The following is a 22,143-nucleotide window of genomic DNA, read 5'->3' as shown; positions in this document are numbered from 1 at the left end:
AGCCACGGCCCCATCCTGGGGCTCTGGAGGTGTTTCAGAGGCACTGAGTGAGCCTGGAGAGGGCAGGGAGGCTGCCCGGGCTCCTGTGCAGCTGCTGGCACCACAGACCCAGGGTGCCCTTTGCTCCCTCTGCCCTGGGAGCCTGGGGTGCCCTCTGCTCCTCTTCCTGGGATACCTGGGGTACCCTCAGCTCCCCATTCCCAGGATCTCAGGGTACACTCAGTTCCCTGTTCCCAAGATCCTGGGGTACACTCAGCTCCTCTTCCTGGGATCCTGGGGTACACTCAGCTCCATGTTCTAAGGATCCTGGGGTACACTGTGCTCCCCATTCCTGGGATCTCTGGGTGCCCTCAGCTCCCTGTTCTGAGGATCCTGGGTTACCTTCACCTCCCCATTCCCAGGGTACATTCATCTCCCCATTCCCAGGATCCTGGGGTACATTCACCTCCCCATTCCCAGCATCTCGGGGTGCTCTCAGCTCCCCATTCCCAGGATCCCGGGGTACATTCACCTCCCCATTCCCAGGATCCTGGGGTGCCCTCTGCTCCTCTTCCTGGGATCACGGGGTACACTCTGCTCCCCATTCCCAGGATCCCGGGGTACATTCACCTCCCCATTCCCGGGATCCCGGGGTGCCCTCAGCTCCCCATTCCCAGGATCCTGGGGTACATTCACCTCCCCGTTCCCAGGATCCCGGGGTGCCCCCAGCTCCCTGTTCCCAGGATGCTCTCAGCTCCCCGTTCCCAGGATCCCGGGGTGCCCCCAGCTCCCTGTTCCCAGGATGCTCTCAGCTCCCCGTTCCCAGGATCCCGGGGTGCCCTCAGCTCCCCATTCCCAGGATCCCGGGGTACATTCACCTCCCCATTCCCAGGATCCCGGGGTACATTCACCTCCCCATTCCCAGGATCCAGGGGTGCCCCCAGCTCCCCATTCCCAGGATCCCGGGGTACATTCAGCTCCCCATTCCCAGGATCCCGGGGTACATTCACCTCCCCGTTCCCAGCACAGCCCCAGCCCGTGCTGCAGCAGCCGAGCCAGCGCAGCCGCTGCCGGAAGCCGGCTGACCACAGGGGCCGGGTTTCGGCTCGCAGCTCTTTTCCAGGTAAAGTGGGAAAAGTCCCCGTTGAGGGCAGGCAGCAGCGCGTGCCTGGGGGTGCCCGTGCCCTGGAGAGGCAGAGGAAGCGCGGCCGCACACGCCGCTCCTTCTCAGAAGCGCCGGCTCCTCCCGGCTTCTGCCGAAGAGCTGCTTCTGAGAAAGCTGAGAGGAGACCTCAGCACGGGCTGGGCCAGGCCTCAGCCCTGCTCCTCCTGGGCAGGGCATGGCAGCTCACGGCTCTGCTCGCCCCACTCACCCCCAGGGTCCCCGTGTGCCCCAGTTACAGGTGCTGAAGGGCTGATTCAGCCCTCTCCAAAATAAACCCCTACAGCTGCCATCAAAGGGCTGCCCAGCAGCATCGTTTACAGAATCATGGAATTGTTTTGCTTGGAAAAAACCTCCAAGATCACCAGAGTCCAAGCTGTGCCCCATCCCCAACCTTGTCAGCCAGCCCAGAGCACTGAGTGCCACGTCCAGTTGTTTCTTGAACACAAGCAGGGAAAGGCAGCAGCAGCAAATTTCAGTTTCTGTCATGGGAAGTTAAAAATCAGACCCACAGAGCTACAAGAGTTCTGTGAAGCACTCTGAAAATGCATCTGTTTGTTTGTGGTGAGATGGGACTCCTCTTGGGTCTTTCTTGAGCTTCCTGGAAAAATCCCCACATGGGGTTCTCTCTCTGCTGCAAAGGGCTCACCATCACTTCTTCCACACCGAGCTGCACTTCTCCCCTCCACAAAAACCAGCACCTGATGGTGTGTCCCCCTCCACACTCAGAACATTCTCAACTCCGTGCTGCCCCACAGGAGGCTGATTTAGGTTTAGGGTGCAAAAAGCTCCTTTTCTCTGTTAAACACCCAAGTGGCACTTGGGCTGGGGCAGAGCAGGGAACGTGGAACACAGACACCATTCCCAAAGGTGCAGGGTGACCATGGCCCTGGACCCGAGTCAGCTCTGCTGGGGGTGACTCCCTGGAGCCCAGCTGATGGATTGGGGAGCACAGAGCTCCTGGAGGCCACGTCCTGCCTGCTTGGAGGACAGGGCCACCTCTCCACACCAGCCTCCAGCTGTTTGGATCCCAGTGAAGCAGGGCACGCTGCGCCTCCACAGCTGGGCAGGACAGGCAGTTCCGCAGCAGGGGCTGAGCTGCACAGCTGGTGGCAGTGGCTGCTGTCACCACATCCTCTTGCACAAGGGCCGAGCCCGCGGGGCACTGTGATGACTCAGGGCCAGCTCCTGGGCACACTCAGCCCCGGGGGTTTGTGTTCCCAGTGTGTCACCCCACGGCTTCCAGGCAGGAGCCTTCCCCCTCTCCCAGGAGCAGGACAGGCTCCCACCCCGGCAGCTGTCTGGGATCCACCCAAACCCAGCACGTTATGCAAACATCCCATTGCCCAGAACTGGCCCCAAGCCTTTCCTTCTGCTTTCATCCACCCAGGCCTTCTTCACACACACGCTCAGCCCAAGGGGAACCTTTGCCTGGTCAGCTGGGATGCCAACCCGAGATCCCCAGCATGGATACCAGGTGGTTTATCTGGGAAAATCAAGCACTGGGTTGGAAAGGATCTTAAACTCATCTTGTTCCACCCCCTGCCATGGGCAGGGACACCTTCCAGTGTCCCAGGCTGCTCCAAGCCCTGTCCAACCTGCCCTTGGACACCTCCAGGGATGGGGAAGCCTCAGCTGCTCTGGGCACCCTGTGCCAGAGCTGGGAAGATGAGGTTGACCGTTCCTTTCTCCCAGTGCAGCTCCTGGTTTGCACCAAGGGTGGAAGGAGTTCCTCCCCTGTGTGAGCACAGAGCTCAGCCCGTGCCTATGACACAGTGTTTCCAGCAGCCCAGGGCCTGCTGCCAAGCACCCCGGGCTCCTCCAAGCCTCTGCCACGATTTCTTGATTAACCCTGTAATTATATTGGCTAACTCTGGCCAGCTATCTCAAGACGCAGCTTGTTGGGAAGTTACCACCAAACACAGCCCTGTCAGCTCCAGGTCACATCCTGACCTCCTTGGTCTTCCTCCTCCTCCTCCTCCTCTCCCAGCCTGCCCCAGTATCACGGTGACTGGTAGCCCCAAAACCCCAATTTCCTCATCTGCAACCGAGTCATTTGCACGGGCTGCTCACTCCTGTGTCTGCAGCTGGTTTGCTCAATATTGATATGACAAATCTCTCTTATTTGACTCTGCCTCAAGAGCAGGATTTCCAGGCACAAATGACAGATGAACATAACTACGTTTCCACACTTTCTCAGACTGTAATTTCACGTACATATGTCTTTCACCAGAGCTGGAATCATCAAGAGCCTTTTGGAATGCTTGGGGTTGGAAGTGTCCTGGTGTGCCCTTGTCATTCCTGGGGGTGCTGCAGTGCAAAGCCAGTCCTGGCCACCTCCAGCTGAGCTGGAGAGCCTGGGACACCACTCCTCCAAGCCATCACCACTGCTGAATGCCACCTTCCTGCTGGGTGTCAGGGCACAGCAGCTGTCCCTGCTGGGTAACCCCTGGGAAAGGCTTCAAGTCACACTTGCACTTCTGAAAGGATGCAATTTAAAAGCCTGACACTGATGGAATCTCGTCTTTGCTTACCAGGAGGCTGTGACTTGGCAGCAGCCACTCCAACCCAGAACCAGAAACACCTTCCTTCACAGGACAGAGCTCAGGACACCAAGGAAAAAGCCCAATAATGTACTTAAATCCCCAGGTCTGTACACAGAGGTTAGCTAAGGTACAAAGGGAAATCTGCAGCCTTCATTCCTATTCCAAATTCCTTTAAGGCTACCTGTGCCATCACTCCTGTTTGTAAATGGTTCCTTTTCAATGACAACACAGTCCAGATTTGGAACTCAGTGCCCTGGATCCGGACATGGAGATTGGGCAATCGTGACACCTCTGCCTCATTTCTGCAATAAAGGTTGCTAATGACACAGATCCTGCTTGGATTAAAAACAAAGGGGAACTGCAGGAGCTAGCCAGGAAGCTCTGTGCTAAAAACTCTTCCAAAGCAGCCTTTACTTTTTAATGAGCACATCTGCCTGCACAACCCCTGGCAGCCCAGGCTGCTCGGGGTGCAGAGCAGGGGATGCAGGAGTCGGGCATGCAAATGTTTGTCTGTGCTGTGACAGCCCATGCAGCTGCCTGCAGACAGCTCAGGAATGCACACAAACCCCGGGTGCCTGCGTGGTTTTCTCCTCAGCGAGCTGCAGTGAGAGATGTTACATATTCTAAATGCCTGCACACAGCTGGCTGTGGCACAGCCCTGCCAAGGCGCCGGTGACAGCTGAGCTGGCAGGGCTGCTGTGCTGCCCAGGCTGCCACAGCAACTGCAGGCAAAGGCCACAGCTCCAGGAGGAATTCTCCAGCCAGGATGGGAAGATAAGACATTTAAATGAACTAATCTGCAGGGAGTTGCACGGAGTTCACATGAGTCATCTGGGTGTGGATGTCAATGTCTGGCCAAGGCGATAAGTGGATCCCCCCACCTCCCACACACAGGGTGTTATTCAGACATCACCTGATCTTCCTGGTGACTGCAGAGCCTCCAGAACCGGGGCCTTTGTTCCTGGGAATCACGGCAGGCACCCTCAGCATCCCTCCCCATGAACCCTGCTCCCAGCCCCTCTCTAGGATGGAGCACACACATCCTGCTCCAGCCAGGAGAGCTGCGCAGGCACCAGGAGCTGCAGATCATCTCTGCCACCAAGAGATGTTTCCTCACTGTCTGTGCCATTAAACTGGCATTAAGGAGGTGGCTCAGGGATGCAGAGCCAAGGGCAGCTGCTGGAATCCATTTGCCACCTCCTGGCACCACAGGGCAGCAGGGCAGGGGGCTCAGGGATACAGGGCAGGGGGCTCAGGGATGCAGGGCAGGGGGCTCAGGACAGCAGGGCAGGGGGCTCAGGACAGGGGGGCTCAGGACAGCAGGGCAGGGGGGCTCAGGGATACAGGGCAGGGGGCTCAGGGATGCAGGGCAGGGGGCTCAGGGATGCAGGGCAGGGGGCTCAGGACAGCAGGGCAGGGGGGCTCAGGGATACAGGGCAGGGGGGCTCAGGGATGCAGGGCAGGGGGGCTCAGGGATGCAGGGGGCTCAGAGGTCTCAGGGCAGCAGTGGGGTGTGCACAGCCTCAGCTCCCCCCACCCCAGCCCTGCAGCCCCATTCCCCGAGCACCTCCAGCCATGCCCAGCACAGATTCCTGAGATAGCCCGGGTTTTACATCATCTGTGGCAGCAGGCACACGCTCCCCTCGCTGATGAAAGGCAATATTATCCCTGTTTACAGCAGGAGGAATTCCAGCCTCCATCAGCAGCCTGGACCTGCAGCTACAAGCCCAGGGCAGCCTGGCCCTGCATGGGGCTCGACCAAACCAGATCCCAGAGGCACCAAGAGCCCCAAACTGGTCTCAGGACAGGGCTGTGGGAAGGAGGGTGACAGAGCTGGAAGCTGAGAGTCACAGCAGCACTGTCACAGCAGTTAATAGATTTTATTTTACAGAATCCCAGACTGGTTTGGGTTACAAAGGACCTTAAAGCTCATCTCATTGGGCAGGGACTCCTCTCACTAGCCCAGGCTGCTCAGGTCAGATCACTGCTGGGTTTTTTTAATTTTGATTTTTTTGATCAGTCTTCAGTGCCCTAAACTCAACTCTATTTCCCAGTGTACCTGTTGACTTCTTTCCTCGTGATGTGTTTGAACTTAATGAGCTTCTGTCTGTGAAGAAATATAAAATTCACTACGGAATTGTAGTTAATAATTGATTTCCAGGGCTACAATTTCTTCTAACGTGGGGCCAGGATTGTGAAGGGTGCAGGATGAATGCTATGGGTCAGATCCAGCTCTGCCATACCCCATACAGGGGGAATCCTCAAAACTGCCTTTCTGCACACATTATTTTTAGACAAGAAAGCATCAAAATTCAACATCACTCTTAAAGGTGCCTGAATATTCACTAACTGCATAAATGAAATTGTCCAGGATTCTTTTGATACCACAGTGCTTAAAATATCCTTAAAGCACTGGAAGCAGCTCACAAACTGACAGTGGATATCATTTAAGTGTCCTAAATTCTTTAATGTTTTTCTTTACTGTTCTGTAATGTTGGAACAACCCACAAATACTAAATGGCAAAAGCAGTTTTTAAATGGTATTTTCTTAATTTTTTTTTCTTTCATTTACTATGGGGCAGAAATCCAAGAGTCTTCTGAAGGCATTCAGTTGGGAGTCAGAGCTCAGGTGGAACATCTGAGGTGTGTTCTGGCACCAGGAGCACAGGATGCCTCCCACCCCAGCTCCCAAAGCTGAACGCTGGTCCCACGCACACCCGGGAGGACGTGCCCCATCTCTGTCACCATCCAAGATGTTACAGTGCCACCTTCAGTCTGAAACACGAGGAAAATCCCTCCAAAGCCAGCCGTGCCCCAAGGAGGCTTCCCAGGAGAGGCTGCTGGCTGCCACATCAGCGACAGGGCAGCAGCTCCTCAGTGCACCATGGAATCACTCATGGAGTTCGTTTCATTTAAAGCTTTTCTTGGTCTCTCCCTCTGCATTCGGGGGATTTTGCCCAGAGAGGGTGAGGCAGGGAGTCCCCATCCCTGCTCCCTGGAGCAGCCTGGGACAGTGGCAGGTGTCCCTGCCATGGACCTGGATGGGCTTTAAGGTCCCTCCCAACCCAAACCAATCTGGGATTCTGTGAACACACAAAGCTTGAGGGACAGATGAACCAGGCCCCACCCAAATTATCCCTAAAAACACCTTAAATGGGGAAAAAAATCCCACTTCTGGCTCCTACAGCAGCATTTGAAACAGGTCTGGTAGAGAAACAGATTCATCATGTTTTACACCCAATTTTAGGGCAGAAAAGGAAGTTCTAATGTTAAAGGACACCAGGAAGAAATTGATTTTCAGAGTAAGCTTTGCCTCAGGAGCCCATGGACTGCAGAGGACTCCAGAGCCAGGGCACAGCAGGCTGAGCCCGGGGCAGGATGGTGACAGAGCAGAGCTGAAATCCACATTTCCTGCTGTTGCACGCTCCTGCAGGCACACCCCACACTCCCCAGCCCTCGCTGAGACCTGCTCTCAGATCTTCCTTTAAAAGTGGCTCATGAAATGCAAACCCCTCCAACTGCAGACACACTCCAAAGCTCTACCTAGAGCACATGGTTACATAAAATTGCATCTGCATGAGACACTCTGGCTATGCATAATTTATCCCTACTCCCATGCACACACAGTAATTAGCCCTTGCTGACACTTAATGAATGGGAATTCTCATCAAAGTTCTCCAGTTTTTGTGCCTCATGCAAACATATTCAGTGACTAATTTTTGGTTCTTATCTAATCCAAACCGTTCATCTGAAATAATGAATTGGTTGCCAACTGAAAAACTTTCTTTAAACCGGTTTTAACAACAACAAAAACACAGCACAAAATCATCTTTTAGAACCAAAAGCACAACACTAAATTGTCTTTAAGAAGCAAAAACCCTTCAGAAGTGCAGTGCTTCCCCCTGAAGTCATGCGTGCTGCGGGGGGATAAAGGAAGGGAGCAAAATAATCAGGCAGGCTGGAAAGCAGCAGTGATGCACTTGGTTATCTCACTGTGCTAATCCCCGTCAGGTGACTGCTCACAAGATTGCTTTAAGCCCTCATTACTGAGGTAGGAGCCCAGAAGTAGGACGGACACTTTGGTGACCCCAAAAGAAGATGTTTGCCCTCGGGGGGGTTGGCAGAGCTGGCACCTCACAGATGTGCAGGGAGGGCTCTGCTCTAAAGAAACCACACTGAAATTCTGTCAACCAAACAGCTTCTGCTCCCCAGCCAGAAGACACAAATTAGTGACTGGGCTTGGGATGCAATTCCAGGAGCTCTGAACCTGCAGCTTGGCACAGATGAGGCTTTTAATTCTCTCATTAAAAGCCCTTCCAATTGAGTAGACATTAATTGTAGTTTTTCACAATAATAAGCTCAAATCATATGACAACAAATCCTGCAAGTCAGTTGGAGATATTTATACCAGGACAGGTTATAACCTGTTGGTTGTGCTTCAGATACTTCCACCAGCTTGGAAATACTCTCCCTAAATGTGAATTTAAGGCAGACCAGCTTCTCTTCCCCTGATCCAAGCCACAGGGAGTACCTGGCTGTCACCACTCACTGTCACCTACTCCAGCACACACAGAGGGCTCTGGAGGCTGGGAAGTCACAGGTACATTTACAAAATAAATTTAATACAATACAGAGCACTGTACCCAATATTCCACTGCATTGGTTTAATCTAGGGAAAATAAAAAGCAAAACTCAAACTCACCTTGATCATTTCTGCCACATAACTCTCTGGTCCTGTGTATTCTGTGGAATCTTTGACTTTCACTAAGACAATAAAGCACAAATAGTGCCACATGTTGTGCTCCTCCTTGATGTGCTCTTCAAAGGTCACTGTCTTGTTGTCAAACTTATCTCTCTCCAAACCTGCCAGAGGACACAGGGAGAGCCCTGAGTGTTTGCCAGCTGGGGACCAGGAAAATCAGCTCTAGGACAAAAGTGATTGCTAAAGGCTGCTGCTCTTCTGCAAGTCACTGTCATTCTGGAATGGACACTGAATATCAGGATAAAATGTGATAAACACCCGGGAGAGGAGAAGGAGAGGAGGAAGGAGAGGAAGGAGAAAGAAGGAGAGGGAAGAGAAAGAAGGAGAGAAAGGAGAAAGAAGGAGAGAAAGGAGAAAGAAGGAGAGAAAGGAGAAAGAAAGAAGGAGAGAAAGGAGAAAGAAAGAAGGAGAGAAAGGAGAAAGAAGGAGAGAAAGGAGAAAGAAAGAAGGAGAGAAAGGAGAAAGAAAGAAAGGAGAGAAAGGAGAAAGAAAGAAAGGAGAGAAAGGAGAAAGAAAGAAAGGAGAGAAAGGAGAAAGAAAGAAGGAGAGAAAGGAGAAAGAAAGAAGGAGAGAAAGGAGAAAGAAGGAGAGAAAGGAGAAAGAAGGAGAGAAAGGAGAAAGAAGGAGAGAAAGGAGAAAGAAGGAGAGAAAGGAGAAAGAAGGAGAGAAAGGAGAAAGAAGGAGAGAAAGGAGAAAGAAGGAGAGAAAGGAGAAAGAAGGAGAGAAAGGAGAAAGAAGGAGAGAGACGGAAAAAGATCAGACAAGAAGAAGAAAAAGAGGAGGAAAAGAAGGAAGAGAAAGAGTAAAGTGTAACGAGTACTGCTTATATTTATTATACATATTGAGTACTGCTTATATTTATTATACATAACAGAAAAAAATTTGGTTAAAAAAGGCAACAACCCTGTAGCAAGCAGTTAGCTGGATTTCATAACACATCTCCTATTTTTGGGCAAACTGATAGCAAAAGCAACGTTTGCTTTGCAGCAAATTTCCAAAGGTTATCCCGTCAGGCTGTGTGTTATGCAACATGGCAGGACCATGTCAGTCAAGCACAGCACCTCCACTCCCAAGCTCCTGGTGGGAAAAGCTTCCACAGGCACGCTTGGAAAAAGTGACTGCTCATAAAAATCCCTGCTGTTCCCAGAGGAAACTGTGCTTTGAGGCAGAGGAGAAGCAAGAAGTAAAGTCTTGAGGAGAAATGGTATCCTGAGCATTCCCCATCTGCTCCTGCTGCCAAGCTGCAGTGCACGTGGTACCCAGGAACATGAACTGGCTGAGGAATGCAAGCAGGAACTGCCAGCAATTCAAGGCTTTTTTGCTCTGAGTTTGCAGCTATCCCTGGCTTACCCAGAGTAACCCCTTCTTGTTAAGTGTGTCTCCACACTTACCACAAATAAAGCAAGTTGTTTTTAAAATTTCTTCTTTCTTCTGCTTTTCACTCCTTAAATCAGCAAAAGTGTCAATGATCACCCCAAAAATCAGGTTCAGGACAATGATGATGACCATGAAGAAGAACAAGAGATCGTAGATCACTCTAGCAGCAAAGAGAGGTTCCTGCAAGATACATTTTGGAATTATTAACAGCCCAATTAGGAGCACATCTCAGCCTTATCACCACCCTGCCCCACACCCCCCCTTTGCCTGAGATTCTCCACTGCTGATGCTCTCCAAGGGGAACTCAATTCAAAACATTAAATTAAACTAAAATGCAGAAATCACTGAAGGAAAAGCCAAATTAGTCAGCTGCCAGTGTGGGATCTCTGCAGAGCTGCTCTTCCTGTGTCCAAGATTCTGGACTTCTCTCACTCTCACAAGAGAAAAAACTCTTGTCTCACACACTGAAATTTGTTCTCACCCCTCCCTGAACCCTTCCAAATTTTATCCTTATATTAATCTGCAGTATATCAACAGAGGATCAGTGGGGACCATCAAGTTTTAAACTGGAATTTAATATCATTAATTGCATTTAACAGCCATTTAAATGAACACTAAGGTAGACTTTTCAGTACACATTCCACATTTACTGCAGGCCTGAATATCCAAAATATCCAGCCCCCATTTTCAAAATCATCCTGCCACTCAAGTGCCAAACTTATTATTAAGAATTAAGTAACTTTGAAGGCTAAGTTTTAGAAAAAAACTTTGAAATGCCAGGTAAAACAAAAAAGCACTGCCCCCAGTGTGGCTTTGGGAGTGACAGCCTGAGCCTCAGATCACAGAACCAGCACAGAATGGCAGAATGGGTGGGAAGGGACCTTAAATCTCACCCAGTGCCACCCCAGCCATGGCAGGGACACCTCCCACTGTCCCAGGTGCTCCAGCCCCAGTGCCCAGCCTGGCCTTGGGCACTGCCAGGGATCCAGGGGCAGCCCCAGCTGCTCTGGGCACCTGTGCCAGGGCTGCCCATGCTCCAGGGAACAATTTCTTCCTAAATGATGGACACAAAAGCTTAAACAGCAGTGAGAGGGGGAGCCAGAGGGGTGTGATGGAAAATTCCTGCTGCTTAGCCTGGTCCTCTCTCTGATGACAGCTCCAAACCACATCATCCTTCCTCCCCCACGCTCCCACCAGCCCAGCCTGGTCCCAGTCCTCTCATCCCTCCCATCTGACACATCCCCTCTCCCCAGGGATGCTCCCACAAAAGCTCCTGGCACCCAGCAGCCACCTCAGCATTGTCCTGAGCCACCTCAGCCTTGTCCTGAGCCACCTCAGGCTCCTCCCTCACTCCTCTGTACTCCTCTCCTTCCCTCAGCTCCCAGCTCACACTGCTGGCTCCCCTGTTCCTGCTCTCTGGGCATGCCAGAAGCTGGGAAAGCCTGGGAGAAGTGGCTCAGTGCGACCCCAGGGATGTCACCGCAGGGATATCACCCCAGGGATGCCACCCCAGGGATGCCACCCCAGGGATGTCACCCCGGGATGGCACCCCAGGGATGGCACCCCAGGGATATCAAACCAGGATGTCACCCCAGGGATGCCACCCCAGGATGTCACCCCAGGGATGTCACCCCAGGGATATCACCCCAGGATATCACCCCAGGGATGTCACCCCAGGGATGTCACCCCAGGGATGTCACCCCAGGGATATCACCCCGGGATGTCACCCCAGGATGCCACCCCAGGATGCCACCCCAGGGATGTCACCCCAGGGATGTCACCCCAGGGATGCCACCCCAGGGATGCCACCCCAGGGATGCCACCCCAGGGATGCCACCCCAGGGATGCCACCCCAAGGATATCACCCCAGGGATATCACCCCAGGGATATCACCCCAAGGATATCACCCCAAGGATATCACCCAGGATGTCACCCCAGGATGCCACCCCGGGGCAGCGCGTCCCTCCCTGCGCTCGGAGCAGCACACTCTCTATGCACTCTCTCTCCCAGCTGCCAGCCCTGCTCAGGAGCACTCCCCCAGCCCAGCCCTGGTAATTTACCTCTTTGGAAGGTTTCCTGAGCACATCACCTACTCCACCCCCGCTCCTGAGCCCGTGACTCAGAACAGTAACAATGCACATCAGCAGCGTCTCGCACGTATGCTCCTTGTTCTCTTCCTCCATCTCCTCCGTGATCAGCTCTGGGAACACAGCAAGCAAAGACACGTTTCACAGCCAAGATTAGCTCTAAATCCTCCTCTCCATTCTTTGCTGGGTACGCTCTCTCCCCCCTCAGACTGCCAGCCTGTGCTGCAAATCCCTGTAGGTTCATTCCCCAAATTATCACAGAACAGTGAGGGCTGGGGGGATCTCTGCAGATCATCCCTGCCCAGCAGGGCCACCTGGAGCAGTGACACAGAACACGTCCAGGTGGGCTTGGGATGTCTCCAGAAAGGGAAACAGCTGCTCCAGGGCTCTGCCCCCTCCATGGAAATCAGCTCTTCCTCATGCTGAGGCAGATCCTGTTTCAGTTTATGGCCACTGCTCCTTGTCCTGTCTCTGGGAAGGGTCTGAAACCCTTCTCTGACACCCCCTGGGGATATTGTATGGATTGATAGGAACCCCTCTCTGTCTTCCTTGGACTAAACAGACCCTGAACAGTCTCTGCCCACAAGGGAGATGCTCCAGACCCCTCCTCATGCCACAGCCTGGATCCTCTCCAGAGCCCCCCAGGAGCAGATCTCCCCCTGCCCTCCCTTCCCACCACCAGTTTTCCTTTGTGCCTGAACTGCTGCCTGTGACTCGGTGCAATCTCCTTCCATCCCTGCTCGCAAGCACAGCTCAGCTCAGCAGATGCCTGTTTATACAGAACCCGAGCTTTTTGACAGCTCAGAGGACAAAGTGTTGCCTCTTCCACTCTCCCCTGGTGCCTGACAGATTGCACAGCCTTTGGGCTGCACTCAAAATGGCAACTTCCACTCGGAGCTTTCAAATGGCTAAAAGATCACTGCTTGTGGAAACAGCATTCTGCTAGAAAAGCAGCACACCTCTTGTGACCTCCTCTTCGCTCAGCTCCAGGCTCCAGCTTCACTTGCAGAGCTGCTAAAATCCACTCCCTAACCTCACACACTCCCCTGTACCCATTAAACATCTCACAACTTCCATTTCATGAGCAGATCCCACCTTCCCACAGGCAGCTCTGGAGAGGCCCCAGTGCCTGTGCAAGCCTGAAATAACCAAAATCTGAGAGCAGTGGCCAAATATGGGGCACCACGAGCAGCCCTGAGCACACAAGACCCTGGCACTCTGCTGGTTATTTGTGATACAAAAACATGCCTGAGTTTTCCTTCCTGCAGCCAGAGAGAAGGAGCTGAAAGAAGCAGCAAGGCTGAATTTTGCTGCCTTTTCCTGCAGCAAGGCTGAATTTTGCTGCCTCAGAGAGGACCCTGAGCAAAGCAGAGCCTCTCCTCCTGTGAGCAGGGGCTGGTGGCCATCGCTGACCTTTGATGGCCATGCCAGAGCTGCCCTTCCCAGAGACACTGGGATGTTCTGTCTGCCCCTCCCAGCCAGCACCGTAAATCTCCCACATGGAAATCACATTTTCTAGAAATAAAACTGAAATATTTCAATACCCAGGTAATATCTCACTTTCTTGATCACCAAACCCCCCAAACCTATCCTTGTCCACTTAATCCATCGAGCACTTCCTGCCATGATATTAAAACAGTTTCCTTAGTTTGAGACAGAACAATGCTGCCAATAAACCATATTTCACAGGGCATTATCCTCTGAGATCACATTTAATAGCCTCATGTTTTAAAATAATAAACTTTGCAAAGAGGCAAACTGCATCTCTTCCTTCTGCAATTGATGCAGAAAATTAAAGAGTATGGCAGTGTTTTATGAGGTCTGCTTTAGGTGTAAGTTTCTCTGCTTTAGTCACTTCATGCAACAGATGTTATTTATGCTGCTGGCCTAAATTAATCCTATTTCAAGTTAATCTCGTGATAGCTTTGTTCTCAAATTTATTGCACAGGATTTTCCAAAGAAGATATTTTAATGGAAGGTGATTAACTCAAAAAGAGTGCAAGCTGAGGTGTGAGTTAGGAATCCCAGAGAGGTACTCACGGTCGGAGGGAATGACGGAGGAGCAGTTTTCACTGCTGCCTGCCTTGCACACCTCTGAGTAGAGGAACTCTCCAGTCATGGTCTCACCGGCCTCTGTGCGATCTGAAACCACAAAATGCTGCATCAAAGGATGCTTCAGCACCTTGCAGGGTGACTCCTCAGGTGTTGGGGTTCCCCGTCACACTCAGAGTGCAGTGACAAGGCATTGAGAGCAGTATCTTATCCTAGAGTTTAGAAGGGCACAGTTACTTCCTGATTTACACATTCCATGGCTTTAAATTTAACCACAAAAAGCTTTTTTATTTCACAGAATCCCAGATTCACTGAGGCTGGAAAAGACCTCCAAGATTCTTCATTTAGTGGCTGATGCCCCACCTCGTCACCAACGTAGAGCACTCAGTGCCACATCCTTGACACCTCCAGGGATGGGCAAGCCAAACCACCATGGGCAGCCCCTTCCAATGCCTGACCACCCTTTCCATGGAGAAATTCCTGCTGCTGTCCCACCTGGCACAGCTGAAGCCCTTTCCCTTGTCCTGCCCGTGCCCTGAGGAACAAAAACCCATTTTGTCTCCAACACAACCCAGGGGAGCAAGCTGCAGGTACCGACCTGGCAGCAGGGTCTCGTTGGGGAGCTTGTCCACTTCCAGGATGAAGTCATCCTTGAAGAAGAGGTAGCCCACGATGGAGAACAGGTAGACCAGGATGAGGGCCAGCACGGCCGTCAGGATGATGGAGCGCCCGTTGCGGGTGACGCTCTTGATGACGTTGAGCAGCGTCTCCTCCCGGTACACCAGGTCAAAGAGCTGGGGACAGCCAACAGCAGCAATGCAGCAGCAGCCCCTCTGCTGCCCCCGTGCCCTGGGGAGCAGCAGGAGCTGAGGCAGCCGTGCCCTCCCCTGCAGCAGCAGTGTTCCTGCCTCGCTGCTAGACACGCCACGCTGCCAGCACAGACTGCTGCCTGGTTTCATGGAGTTATCTACCCCCTCACGGCCTCCAAACAGCTCACTGCAATTTGCTGTTTTCTTTAAATCTTAATTTATTGAGCATTTCATTAAATAAGTGATATTTCCCTCCAAAATCTGTGTTTAGATTTCTCTGCTGATGTTTCCTTCATTTTTCACTGGGTATGGGACAACCCTCAGCGAGTCCAGGCAGCTGTGGCTGTGATCCTGGTGGATCACAGGACAGGCATTTGTTAAATTGGACCTCCATGAACACAGCAAATCACCAGCTCAGCTCCCAGAGGATGTGGCAGACACCAACCAAAGCCACAAAAATAGCCTGTTCTGAATGGGATTTCAGCTTTGCTTCAGCTGTGACACATCATCTCCACCACCACCAGGTCCCCTCCTTCAGTGTTATTCCAGAAGCACTGTGCTGTGCAAGGTGAATCCCACCCCAGACAGAGGGAACACGTGTGCCAGGATCTGTGTCCATCCCATGAGGGCTGGGGCCTTGATACAGCCATGGAGACACACCAAAGTCATCCAGCTGCTCAAAAAGCACAGACACTGTGCTGCAGTTATTGATAACAACACAGCAAAGCATCTCAGCCCATCTCATCCTACCCCATGGGCAGGGACCCCTCCCACTGTCCCAGGCTGCTCCCAGCCCTGTCCAGCCTGGCCTTGGGCACTGCCAGGGATCCAGGGGCTGCTCTGGGCAGCTGTGCCAGGGCCTGCCCACCCTACAGGGAAGGATTTCTTCCTCATATCTCATCTAAACCTCTCCTCTTTTGGTTTAAATCCATCCCCCCACGTCCATCCCTATCTGTCTGTGCAAGAATCAGCAGAGGGGATGTGGCAGGAGTCCTGCTGTCTCCCTCAGTAACTTCTCCTAAAGAAAACCTCCAGTCTGTGGCTCTTCCCAGTGTCTGTTCAGCAGTTTCCCAGCAGAAAAACAGAAATTTTCCTGGATATGCCCACGATGGGACTTCACAAACAGAGCAGGAGATGTTCAGAGGGCCAAGCAAACACCCACCAAGAGGCTGTAAAAGAACTCGTGCACGAAGAGCCCCAGGGCACAGATCAGCAGGTAGAGCAGGTGATAGAGGAACTCCACGTCCATGATCATGGCCTTGTATCCTCGCGTGAAGGTCCCGCAGTTACCCACAAAACTCATCAGGAAAATGATTTTATTACACACCTAAGGAAAGATCGACCATAAATTAGTTACAATGTCATGGAAAACAGGCTGGTTTTTCAAGCTGGAGGCAAGTTGGCACTTTGCTGGGCAATCCCTGCCAAGGCCTGACCACCTTTCCATGGGGAAATTCCTGCTGAGTCCAACCTGAGCTGTTCCCTCTCCTCCTGTCCCTGTTCCCTGGAGCACAGCCTGACCCCCTGGCTGTCCCCTCCTGGCAGGAGCTGTGCAGAGCCACAAGGTCCCCCCTGAGCCCCTTTTCTCCAGGCTGAGCCCCTCTCCAGCTCTCCCCATCAGACTCACAGTGCATTTAGTGAGCCTCACACATCCCCACAAACACTGAGGCACTTTGGGTGAATAACCTCGTGCTTTAGGTCACAGACTCCTCCCCGTGCCTGTCTGAGGCTGGAGCTGTTCCTACACTGAGCAAAACCTCAGAGCTCTGTCTGCAGAACTCTGAACCAGGAGCTCTGAACCAGGAGCTCCTGGGGAACCAGGATTACATGCAAAACTCAGAGCACTCATGTGAGGAGCAGCTCGAGGAGGGAATCACTCCTCCCTGCAGCATCCCAGGCTATTTCTGCTCCCTGTCTTCAGCAGCAGGTAAGGAACCCCGACATCAGGGGCAGGAGGAGGTCAGCAACGCCCAGTGTTCTTACATTGAAGGCTCCCAGCAGGAAGAGGGTGGGCTGCAGCCCCACGGAGAAGATGAGGCGCAGGATGGTGGAGGCGATCAGGGCGCGGATGCCGTGGGGCTTGGGCAGCGCGATGACGATGGCCAGGGAGATCAGCATGGCTGTCCACAGCAAGCCAGACAGGTGGGGCTCCAGCGTGCCTGGCCAGAGGCAAAACACACCCATTCCTGCACCAGCAAAGCCACCAGGGCACTGCCACGTGGCCTGCCCTTGCTGGGGCATCACCCACCCCCTTCAGCCACCTCCGGTGGCACAGCAGCAAAGCTGAGCCTGCAGCAGGCTTTAATTACAAACTCGTTACTAAACCCTTATAAGTGCTACAGGATCCTCATTGTGGTGTTCACACCTGAGTGCTGAGGGCCCTTTGCAGCCCCTTTTGCAGAGCTGGGCAGGTGAGGACACTCCCTGACACTCCCCCGATGTGCTTTTGGTCAGACCCTCACACCCATTTTTGGCATCTCTTGCTATTTCTGGGTCGATTTAGACTGTCCCCTGAGACTGGCTGCTTACACAACACCCAGCCTGTGCAGCTAAAAATACACTTCCCTGAAAGAGCCATAAAAAAGATCCAGCCCAAAACAGCATTTACCCCAGGTTTATGCAGAATGTCAGACACCTCTTCCTCAAGGCTGACTTAAAAAATCTTTGCCTTCAAGCAACTGGTATCCCAACAGACAAAAAAGCAAGATCCCCCAAATTTCACAGCACTCTGCAGCCCTTCTGCAAGCACATTCTCACAGAACTTGTGTCTGGCTGGCAAGATCCTCAGCCAGGGCTTTTTCCCCCTGCTCCCAAATTCAGGCAATATTGCTCTCATCTGACTACCACGAGCAGCCATTTAATCTTGTTCCAAATCACTGCAGATTAATAAAGACAGCAGAGGATGGATGGAAATTAAAAGTTAATAAGTGTAAAGTTGAACAGCTGTTTTGGCTGCCTGGGGGGAGTCTGGGCTCCTGGAGCTGTCACACAGCACAAGGTGCAGAGCTGGGAACGGAGTCACTGGGTGGGAACAAGCAGCAGCACGGGCAGGGACAGAGGAAATGTGCAGCAGCTTAGTTAGGAACGACTTATCTACAATCTAAATAAGATTTATTGGGAATTCATTTGCTTTCAGGAGCTGCAGCAGCTCCCAGCAGCCCTGAAGAAACACGTGGAGTGAGTGAGGCCCTGGGTGCTCCCTGAACACCCAGCTGGGCCCAGCCCAGGATCCCAGGAGGCAGGGCAGTGCCAGGACCTGGCACAGCCAGCTGTGCCCCTCAGGGCAGAGCAGGCTGCCCTCTCCTCCCAGGGACAGAGCTGGGAGCAGTGTCCTTGCCCTGGCACACCGAGCTAAGGGTGCTCACTCCTCACTGCTGCACCCACCCTGGCCCCAAACCGTGCTGGGGACCCCCTGCACAACCAGGGGAACACACAACCAGCAGGGAGCTCTGCCTGTCTCTGGAATTCTCACCATTCCAGTACCCCATTCCAGGCATCCAGTTTTGTTTCTGCTCCTCAAGTCAGAAGTTTTACAGCTTCTGCTACTGTCAGATGCTCATCAGCTGCTCAGTTCACCGTGTCTGAGCAATTCAAGACACTGACAACTTCCCCCAAACAGTCTGTTTGGAAGAGTCTTTTTTTTTTTAAAGCTAAATATAAGATATACATGTATTTATTTATTTTACTTTTTGGATTCCAACTAGGAGAGGAAGAGGTTTTATCAAAATGTTACCTGATAAACAAAGAATTTAAAATATGTAGGGTAGGGCATCTTCAAAACACCAAATGATCCCCCCACAGTCTTGCAGTTTGTAATCTCAGGGAACTTATTTAACCAGCAGCTTTCCTGGCAGCCATAAATTCAGAGCTTTTAACTTGGGATCTTTGCAGCTAGAGACAGAAATTAACTGCTCTTTGGGCTTGTTGGAACCTTCCAGCCAGGATCTGGGCTGTCCCCACTCTGGGTGTGACACTGAGGAGCAGCAGCTGCAGCCCCAGAAGGTAAAACTGCTCTCTTCCCCCTCTCAGGAACTCTGGAATTCAGTCTAAAACATGCCTCTGACAGGCTTTTTCAGGAAAAAGGCAAAAAGCTCCTACCTAGACATCCCCATCACTCTGCAAGTGATGCATGTGACAGGGCTGAGAACATCCCTGTGGATTTCCCAGCCCTGCCCTGCCAGGGTGCAGCCCTGGGGAGAGGCTGGGGCTGCTCAGTGCTCACTGGGCTGGCTCTGAGGCCACCAGGGACCTGTCCCTGAGCAATCCCACTGTGCCAGCCCAGACTGGTGGCAGGGATGTGGCACCCTGCTCCCCTGGGAATGCTCTGAGGCCACCAGGGACCTGTCCCTGAGCAATCCCTTGGTGCCAGCCCAGAACTGGTGGCAGGGATGTGGCACCCTGCTCCCCACAGCCCTGGGGCAGGCAGTGCTGAATGGGCTCCTCTTCCTCATCCTCCACGAATTCCTGCTGGTCACTGTCCCCCTGCCAAGGCAGGAGAATGTCACCCACCCCCAGCACTCACAGGCCTCCTGCAGCACCAGGAAAAGTGTGTGGAAAATGCCACTAATAAACTGCAAGCTCAAGGAAAACAACACATTCAACATTTCACCTATTTTTAGCTCAATCCTTAATTACAGGACTTTAAACTGAAGTGGAACAGTGGAGCAATTAAAGGTGGATGTTTGTCTCAGGTAATTTTTTCCCCTGGGAAAAAGCATGGCTCTACATTTTCCTTAAAAATGCCTCAAGAAAGAGTAAGAGAACAGCACAATTTAAAACAAGGCAATGTAAAAAGTCAAATTCTGTTCTCCTGCCCTCACTGATGTAAACAGCAGTGCACAGACACGAGTGGGGAGAGCAGAATTTGGCTCATCACACCTTATAATTGTTCTTTTTAGGTTACTTTTAGGATACTTTTAAGTATCAGTACCTCCTCGAATTCCCTTGAATGGGTAGAAAAATGCCACGAGCAGGTTCATGAGGACAGCCAGGTTAAAGGAAATGCTGCTCCAGAAGGACATGTTCCTAGCACACCAGTACAGGAAAGGCTGAGCTGAAAGAGAGAAAATGGTTTCTTTTTAATGGAGGCTTTAGTAAAAATAAGAGGTCTCTATATATATTAAAAAAAATCACCACCAAAACAAGTTTGTTTTCAGTTTGCCCAAAAGCACAGCATCAAAAGTAGTAATATTCATGGCTTATTCTGAAGTTTATTTAATTATCCTTCATCCTGAGGGCCCTTCAAGTTTCCTAGATGGTGTTTTAAGGCAAAGGATCCCTGTTCCCAACATGGTTTAGCAGCAGCGAGAGAACAAGCTGAGAAACTGCAGAGGTCAAGCACTTGAGGCCTCCCCTAATAATATACTTTGTACTCAGTCACACCAAGAACTATTTGGAGGGGGAAAATGAGCTCCAGCCCCATCCCTCTGTGCTCTGCTGCTGCCAGCAGCTCACCTGCACCAGACAGTGCCACCTGCAAATTCATTTTCTGCTGAGAACAGCCCAAAACAGCCCCAGAACAACCAGGGGTGAATCTCCCTGGCCTTCCCTCTGCCCCGGGGGCAAAGGACTCTGCACATCTGCACAGAGCTCAATGTACAACCAACAGCACATTCAAATCCTTAATGCCACCCAGAAATACTTCTCAAAAAGACTCCTAATTTTAATAATCCCTGCAGCCAGAACCAAGAGGCAGAAAGCAGAAAGATTCCTTTGCTGAAGTGGTCGTGAACCCAACAAAAGCTGCCTTGGGTAATTCCTGCTGCATCCAGGCAAAATCCCCCTGATTTTAGCTCCTGCACAGCAAACTGTGTCCTCCTGAAATCTAGACTAGTGAAAAAAATGCACTGAAATGCTCTCAAAGGGAAAGGACTGTTTTGCCCTGGTGGAAGGAGGCAGCTGGTTTAGATATCAGAGAGCAAAGAAAAAGCTCTCAGTAAAATGTAGGAACAAGCTGAAAATGCAGACTCTGGGGCTGGATGATAATTTCATTTATTACATGCAGCAGTTCTGAGCCTTGCAGTAGCCACCACCTCTCTCCAGAAAAACCCCTCCTCTAACACCCCCAGCTAACAAAGGGGTAAAGAATTGCACAATCTCAATGTTCTCAATTTCCTTTTAACTGGAAGAATGTGCAACCAGGTTTAATTAATTTCTGTGCAATTATATAAGGGTGATTATAGAGGTCCAGGTTTAACTTTAAACCTTCCTTTGGTGATGGACACTGACTCTGCCTGTGCAGTGCTTCTGCCTGGCTTTGGCAGCTCATTTCCATTCTTAATTAACAATTAAGAGAGTTCTGGTGCTCAGATCTTGGGCCAGCACTGTGAACTGAAGGGAGAAGTACATGGATCTTTATTTTAGAAGTCTTTCTGAGGGTTGAATAGCCTCTAACTGGCAGCACATGAGCACACACAGCACTGCCAGAGGTCACAGCTCCAACACAAACTAAGAAAATGTGAGAAACAACTCTACAAATGCAAAAAATCTGAGGTCAGACAAGACCTGGGTATTAGAGACAGAAGAAATGATCCCAGTTTTTTAAAGGAAAAAAAAGAAATCTCCAGTTCTGCAGGTGGATCTGGGCTAATTTGTGGTCTGTTGTTAATGATGGATGCCTTCACAGCCTGCTTGGAGACAGCCTCGAAGACAAAGTGACTCAAACAACAGAATCCAGCAGAATATATGGATGCTGTTGAAGCAGCAATTTGTTTAGGATGTCACACTCCTGGATTGCTTGCAGAGCTCCCAGATTTTTGGAAGCAGTCCCACACCTGCCCCATGAGGGGGTTCCAGAGCTGTGCTGCTCTTGCACCAAAGCTGCAGTGGAGCTGGGGCAGGGCAGGGAGCAGCAGTGCTGTCAGATGGCTGGGGCTGAGCCCAGCAGGAAGGAGCTGCCCTAGCTCACATTTCACAGGGCCACTGCTGCTCAGTTCTCAGCACTGCCCACTGAGCCTCAGCAGCATTCAGCCTTCAGCTGAACAAGAAAAAATATTAAGCAAATGAACTAAAAGGGTTACTGGGGGAACGTGGTGGCACTGTGTGAATTAAAATACAATTTTGAGGGATTTCCCAGCTGCCAGTGGGAACCTCAGAGAGAGGATCAGTGCTTGAAAGCACCTGTGCTCAGACATTTTAGCATCACAGGCATGGAAGGGACTTATCAACCTGCCAGCCAGTCTACTTGCCAAAAAAGGATGAATTATACTTTACAATTACTCAGAAATCCATCCTGAACTTGTTCTTAAACATCTCCATCCCTAGAGATGCCCTAAGTCCACAGTATCTTTACAGCTGGAAAAGACCTTTACAGTCACCAAGTCCAACCTTGCTGCATTCCCCAGCCTTACCCCCCCTGCATCCAGCACAG

The 22,143-nt window shown here is 51.6% G+C and overlaps 1 protein-coding gene across 1 annotated transcript in view; it reads right to left on the bottom strand.

Annotated features, from left to right (window-relative positions):
- Positions 1–22,143, bottom strand: part of ITPR1 (inositol 1,4,5-trisphosphate receptor type 1) — a 157,217-nt gene that overhangs the window by 8,393 nt on the left and 126,681 nt on the right. Inside the window, exons 52-59 of the mRNA XM_064433143.1 lie at positions 19,705–19,827; positions 16,758–16,933; positions 15,937–16,101; positions 14,564–14,759; positions 13,954–14,055; positions 11,887–12,026; positions 9,841–10,006; positions 8,390–8,550 (exon numbers count right to left, since the gene is read on the bottom strand). Of these exons, the coding sequence (XP_064289213.1) occupies positions 8,390–8,550; positions 9,841–10,006; positions 11,887–12,026; positions 13,954–14,055; positions 14,564–14,759; positions 15,937–16,101; positions 16,758–16,933; positions 19,705–19,827 (1,229 nt within the window). The remainder of the gene's footprint in view (positions 1–8,389; positions 8,551–9,840; positions 10,007–11,886; positions 12,027–13,953; positions 14,056–14,563; positions 14,760–15,936; positions 16,102–16,757; positions 16,934–19,704; positions 19,828–22,143) is intronic.

The sequence above is a fragment of the Passer domesticus genome, chromosome 9 (genome assembly GCF_036417665.1).
Source record: "Passer domesticus isolate bPasDom1 chromosome 9, bPasDom1.hap1, whole genome shotgun sequence".
In the NCBI taxonomy this organism is placed as follows: Eukaryota; Metazoa; Chordata; class Aves; order Passeriformes; family Passeridae; genus Passer; species Passer domesticus.
Note: the sequence above shows the minus strand (reverse complement) of the source record. Positions and strands in the feature narration are given on the sequence as shown.